Source organism: Merops nubicus, unplaced genomic scaffold, assembly GCF_000691845.1.
Source record: "Merops nubicus isolate BGI_N331 unplaced genomic scaffold, ASM69184v1 scaffold19348, whole genome shotgun sequence".
Classification (NCBI taxonomy): domain Eukaryota; kingdom Metazoa; phylum Chordata; class Aves; order Coraciiformes; family Meropidae; genus Merops; species Merops nubicus.
Window position 1 is genome coordinate 4495 of NW_008623904.1, and position 5461 is coordinate 9955.

General features: G+C 46.8%; 1 protein-coding gene across 1 annotated transcript in view; it reads right to left on the reverse strand.

Moving 5' to 3' along the window:
- The window catches only part of LCMT2 (leucine carboxyl methyltransferase 2), a 15075-nt gene that overhangs the window by 875 nt on the left and 8739 nt on the right, over window positions 1–5461 (reverse strand). The window contains 3 exon segments of the mRNA XM_008945243.1: window positions 1738–1873; window positions 1963–2150; window positions 4071–4168. Coding sequence (XP_008943491.1) covers window positions 1738–1873; window positions 1963–2150; window positions 4071–4168 — 422 coding nt within the window.

The following is a 5461-nucleotide window of genomic DNA, read 5'->3' on the forward strand; positions in this document are numbered from 1 at the left end:
AGAGGCTTCCCTTGTAAAATCCTCAAACAGAAGGCACCTTTTATGAGGGCACCCCTGTCTATATTCTTGGAGAAAGGTTAAGGGATAGCAATTAAGAGAGAGCTCTGCCCACAGTAACAGTGCCAGTGGGTTCAAAACCCTACAGAGCTTCACCTCAGTCAAAGCAAACAGCTCATAAGCAAAGGCAGCTACACATCCACCTGCATCCATCTACTCAGAGCAAACAAAAACGTTCTATTCTTACAGATACAACTTTGTTATCACTGTGTCCATCCCCACCACTACCAAGCCACAGCAGCCAGTTCTATCTAAAAAATGTAGAGCTTTAAACTCTCAGGAAATTGCTGCAGGGTCAGCCAGATACCCACATACTGCCTGGCATAAGGAACAGACTAGTCACAAACTCCAGTTTCACCAAGGACAGGATCCATACGTACAGATATCTAAGGACCTGTGTTTCTTTATGTAAAAGAAAAATTAAAACTTGTCAAGCAACAGAAGCTTTCTCATAAATCACGGAATGTTTTGGGTTGGAACAGATCTTTCAAGGTCATCCAGTCCAACCCCCCTGCAGGGAGCAGGGACATCTGCAACTAGAGCAGGTTGCTCAGAGCCCCGGCCAACCTCCCCTGGAATGGTTCCAGGGATGGGGCAGCGACCACCTCTCAGGGCAACCTGGGCCAGGGGCTCACCATCCTCAGCATCAAATTATTCTTCCTTCTCTCTAGTCTAGATGTCCCTCTTTTGGTTTCAAACCATCCCCCCTTGTCCTGTCACAACAGGCCCTGCTCAAAAGTGCCCCCAGCTTTCTGACAGGGCCCTTGAAGTCCAAAAGGCCCCCAGAAGGTCTCCCCAGCTGGAGCCTTCTCCTCTGCAGGCTGCCCAAGCCCAACTCTCTCCTGCAGGGCTCCCAGCAGAGGGGTTCCCCCCTCGGGTCATTGTTGTGGCCTCTTCTGCCTGCACTCCAACAGGTGTGTGTCTGTCTTGTACTCCAGGCAGTATTATCATAGGTGAGGGCTAAGCCCAGATTAAGACTAAGTTTTGCCCGGAGTATGCCAAAATCCTGCTATGTGACATCACCTGTATGACTGTCCTTCGCTGAATCATGGGACAGAACCACAGAATAGCTGAGGTTGGAAGGGACCTCTAAGCATCCTCCAGTCCAACCAATCCTGTTAAAAGCAGGCTCAAATACAGCAGGTTGTTCAGTACCTTGGCCAGTCAGGATTTGAGTATCTCAAATGATGGAGACATCACAGCCTTTCTGAGCAACCTATTCAGTCACCCTCACAGCAAGCAGTTTCGTTATGTTTAAGTGAGTTTCAGTATTTTCAAGCCATTTTCTCCTTGTACTTTAGACAGCAGCTATAGCAGCAATTTCCACCACGATATTTTTAATTAAATTAAACCACAGACCTCCAAGAAGATAACCTAGGCTCTGGTTTGACCAGATCTCTTCTTAAGATGCTTGTGCCTACCCTAGCTCTTCTCACCCTGTCTGGAACAGAGCAGCTCTGTGCCTTCCAGTCTCCTGCACACTTGGACTCTCCCTCTTCTCAACACTATTATGTTCTCTGGACTGGTAAAAGCACTTCAGGATTAGATTTTACTCTAACAGTGAAGGTTTATTCCACTCAGGAATCTGCCTGCTCTGCATTCCCTACTCCATTTTGGGGAACAGCCCCGAGGTTACCACGTTCCTTCACACAAGCCCGAAAGAAAACGGTCGGTCCTTACGGAGTTGATGGTATAGTCCAGGCAGAGGCCAGTGGCTAGGTGGATGAGAGCCAGGCCTGGCACAGCGCACGGCTGCAGCCACACGCCGCCCACAAGCAGGAGTTTCCCATCATGCACGTGTGCGGTGTGCGAATACCTGCGAGTGCAGAGCGAGATGGAAGCCACGGGTAAGGAGGAGGCAGAGCCAGGTGGAAGACTCGCTGCTGAATAATGCCTTGTACTTACCTGGGGATGAGAGGAGGGTGTGTCTCCACTGTCTGCCACTGGAAGCCGTGGCCAAGCTCCCTCAGAAAGCAGATGGAACCCAAGGGCTGCTCAGCTGCTCCCAGACCTCCTGCAATCAACACTCCTCCCTTCCAGCTACAGGCGCTGTGAGAGTGACGGCCTTCTGGGACTGGACCCTCGACAGGAATCTAGGAAAACAGAAGTCCAAGGCTGAAGTTTGCCAACCTTCATGTCTTCTTCATATGCAGGCTCTTAAACCCTCTCTTCCTGTTGTATATCCTGTGGGATGTAACATTGTTTCCTGCATAGGATAGGAACAGTTGCTGGAGGAGAACAGAGTAAGCCTGACAGGGAACAATCAAAAAAACCCAACCTACACACGTTCCTCTGGGGATGGCTAAGCAGAAGTGTGTCCACTTATACTAGCTGCAGTATTTCTCTGGCCCTCAGTCTATTTAGCAGCTCTCAGTCTTTCGAGAATTATATTTCTGCAAGTTTATTAGAGGTAACTTTATATGCACTCTTGCATGCTCTTTCTGTTCAAGACATGCACCACAGAACCAGGAGTTTCCAGACAGTGACCAGCAAAGCAGGTGGTCAGTGGCCAAAACCAGAGAGCAGGATAAAATGCTGAACTGCAGCACTAACGGGCAGAAAGGAAACCTTCAGTGCAAGCCCTACAGCCCCTCAAACACTGCTGTGCCATCCCATGGCTAATCACTAGCAAGCCTGGTTTTGTCCCTTTCCCTCTTCAAGCCTAGTTTGAAGCTCTTTTGATGAGCCCAACCAAATCCTGTGCAAAGATCCTTTCCCCACTTTGAGACAGGCACACCCCAACTGTCACCAAGAGGCCTGGTGTCATGTAAACCAACCCATCATCAAAACACCCCAAAATTCTGTTGGTGACACCAGTCACAGAGCCAGGTACCAATCAGCTAGGTCTTTCTGTTTCTTCTAACATCATTCCCTGCAACTGGAAGGATGGAGGGGAACACTACTTGTGCTCCTGATCCCTTGACTAGTTGTTCCAAGGCCCTGAAGTCTTTTATCGCCCTTTGACTTCTTATTGCAACTTCATTGCTGCTTACATGAAAAAGCAATAATGGGCAATAATCCAAGGGCCATACCATGGTAGGAAGTTTTTTCATGACATCTTTGACCTGGGCCCCATGGAGGCAGCACACTTCCCTCAGAAGCAGGTCCAGTCTGCACACTGGGCCTTCTGTTCCCCTCAGAAGTCTCCTACGACAATGACCTTTTTTTTCCTTAATGGAAGTGGTTTTGACACAGGGCATAAGCTGACTTAACCTTGGCAACACTCCAACCTAGAGGGACCATTATCCTCATCATTGCCTCGTTCCACTTGCAGAGCCTCACAGCTACTGTATAAGGAAGGGCCCCTGGGAAGGTGGGGTAGGCACAGAGATGCGCCTGCTGCAGTAAGCAGGTTGCTCCTGGTCCCATCTCTGCACTCACATGATGTTTCGCTGGTTCATGAAACCCTTGCACATCATGCTAGAGCATCTGCCAGCACCAGAGCTGCTCACCTCATTGACTGAGAACACTCACAGGGAAATCTCATCAACATGTAAAATGCCTAATGAGAGAGATTAAAGAAGACAGAGAGAATGTTCTCAGCGGTATTCAGCAACATGGCAAGACTCAATGGACACCAACTGAAATTAAAAAAAAAAAAAAAAAAATCCACTTAAACATAAAAACCCCTCCCATTTTTCTATGAGGGTGGTCAAGCACTGAACAGGTTGCCCAAGGGGGTTGTGGAGTCTCCATCTTTGACGATAATCAAAACCCAATTGGACAATATCCCGAGCAACCTGTTCTAAGGCGCTGCTTTAAGCAAGGGTGCTGGACTAGGTGATCTCTAGATGCTCCTTCCAACCTCAACCACTCTTGAGAAGATTCTATTCCACTGAAAAGCACGGTGTTGAGAAGTCAGCTGTCCGCTCACCATGGAGAGTGACAGTACTGCCAGTGCCATCTGCTTCAATATGGGAACCCCACTGTGATTTCACTGGGCTTCCAGCAGAGCTGCCTGAACCTGCAAAGGAAGGCAACTTCTACTCCTCAGGGCCTCCCCAGGTTCTTACCACAGCACAGGAAAGTTCCCGAGTGTGCAGGAAACACCAATCCCCCAGCACAGGCTCTGCCACAGAACGCCCACCATACACAAACAGGTACTTCTCACCTACAGAAAATGACAACCAGGTGAAAAGAGAGGTTAGAATTTGGCATGTCACAAAAGCCAGAATTGCTGTTTGCGTAGAAGAGAAGCTGACCCAAGACAGGAATTAATGCAGTCAGGCAGCACTTTGATACACTACTTATATTGAGACGTCCTGCAACCCGACAAACACTTCCAGACTTCAGCAATAAATGCAAGAAATTGTTTTGTAGATACAAGAATTAGTCTTGTATCTTGAACTTTTATAAGACACATAGAAGACTATTTTTACTAAGAAGCTGCATTCTTCACATTTGTGGTCATTCAGAAAACCCTCATCATCTGCTTGTATTATGTAGTTTCTGAACGTTTAAGGTCTGAATGAAAATCACACCCTACTGTCTCAAAACCAAAAGGAGAACACATGTTTTTTAATGTACCTAATGGACTTCAGGAATGAAACTTTAGGCAATGGGAAGACTCTGCACCTGTAGAACTAAGAAAACTAGAAAACCTTAAGGACATAAATGCTAGCAGCACAATGACATCTCTTTATCCTGAGAAAACAGGGAAACCCTCATAAGACAAGACTGTGTATTTGTTCTTACAAAAGGGAGATAATGAATATTTAGGCGTGTAGGAGTTAATCTGGAGAAGCCTCAAAGCAGAGGTACAAAAGGGAGTACTGTGGTAGATATCGAGGATGTGTGTTAACTGCACTGTGCCCTGTCCACACAACAGGCTGTGTGAGGAACAGGAGTGTTGGTCACTCGCTTCAGCTACGAAGCAAAATCAAGGCAAAAATGAGAGGACAAAATACAATCTCACAAAGACAAAAACTAACCTATTACTTATAAAATTTTATTCATCCATTTAAAATTTCCTTGCCCTGCCAGCTGGCGGAGAATGGAATAGCTCAAGGGCAGCTTTCACCCCCCAATTTCCACTAACTCCCACCACTGACTTACTAATAAAACCTTAAGTTCTTACAGTTAGTATCTTATAGTCACTATATCTTACCAGACAAACCTTCAGCATTTGAAGCTGAAGCCATTGCAGGGCTTGATTCTATATGTATTCAAACTATGAGCATCTGTCATTTGCTACTAAAAGAGAAACATTTTTTTTGAGGCACCTCTACTGGATAAAGAGATGGGGATCGTGCTCCATAATGCTCCAGAACTGAAATATTATCCTTCAGAGAGGCAGCTCTGAAACTTCTTTCCAGTGTGATCCACAATTAATAACTTTAGCCACAGATGATTGTGGTGGGTTAGCACTGGCTGAGCAAGTGATGCCCACCAAGCCGGTCCATTC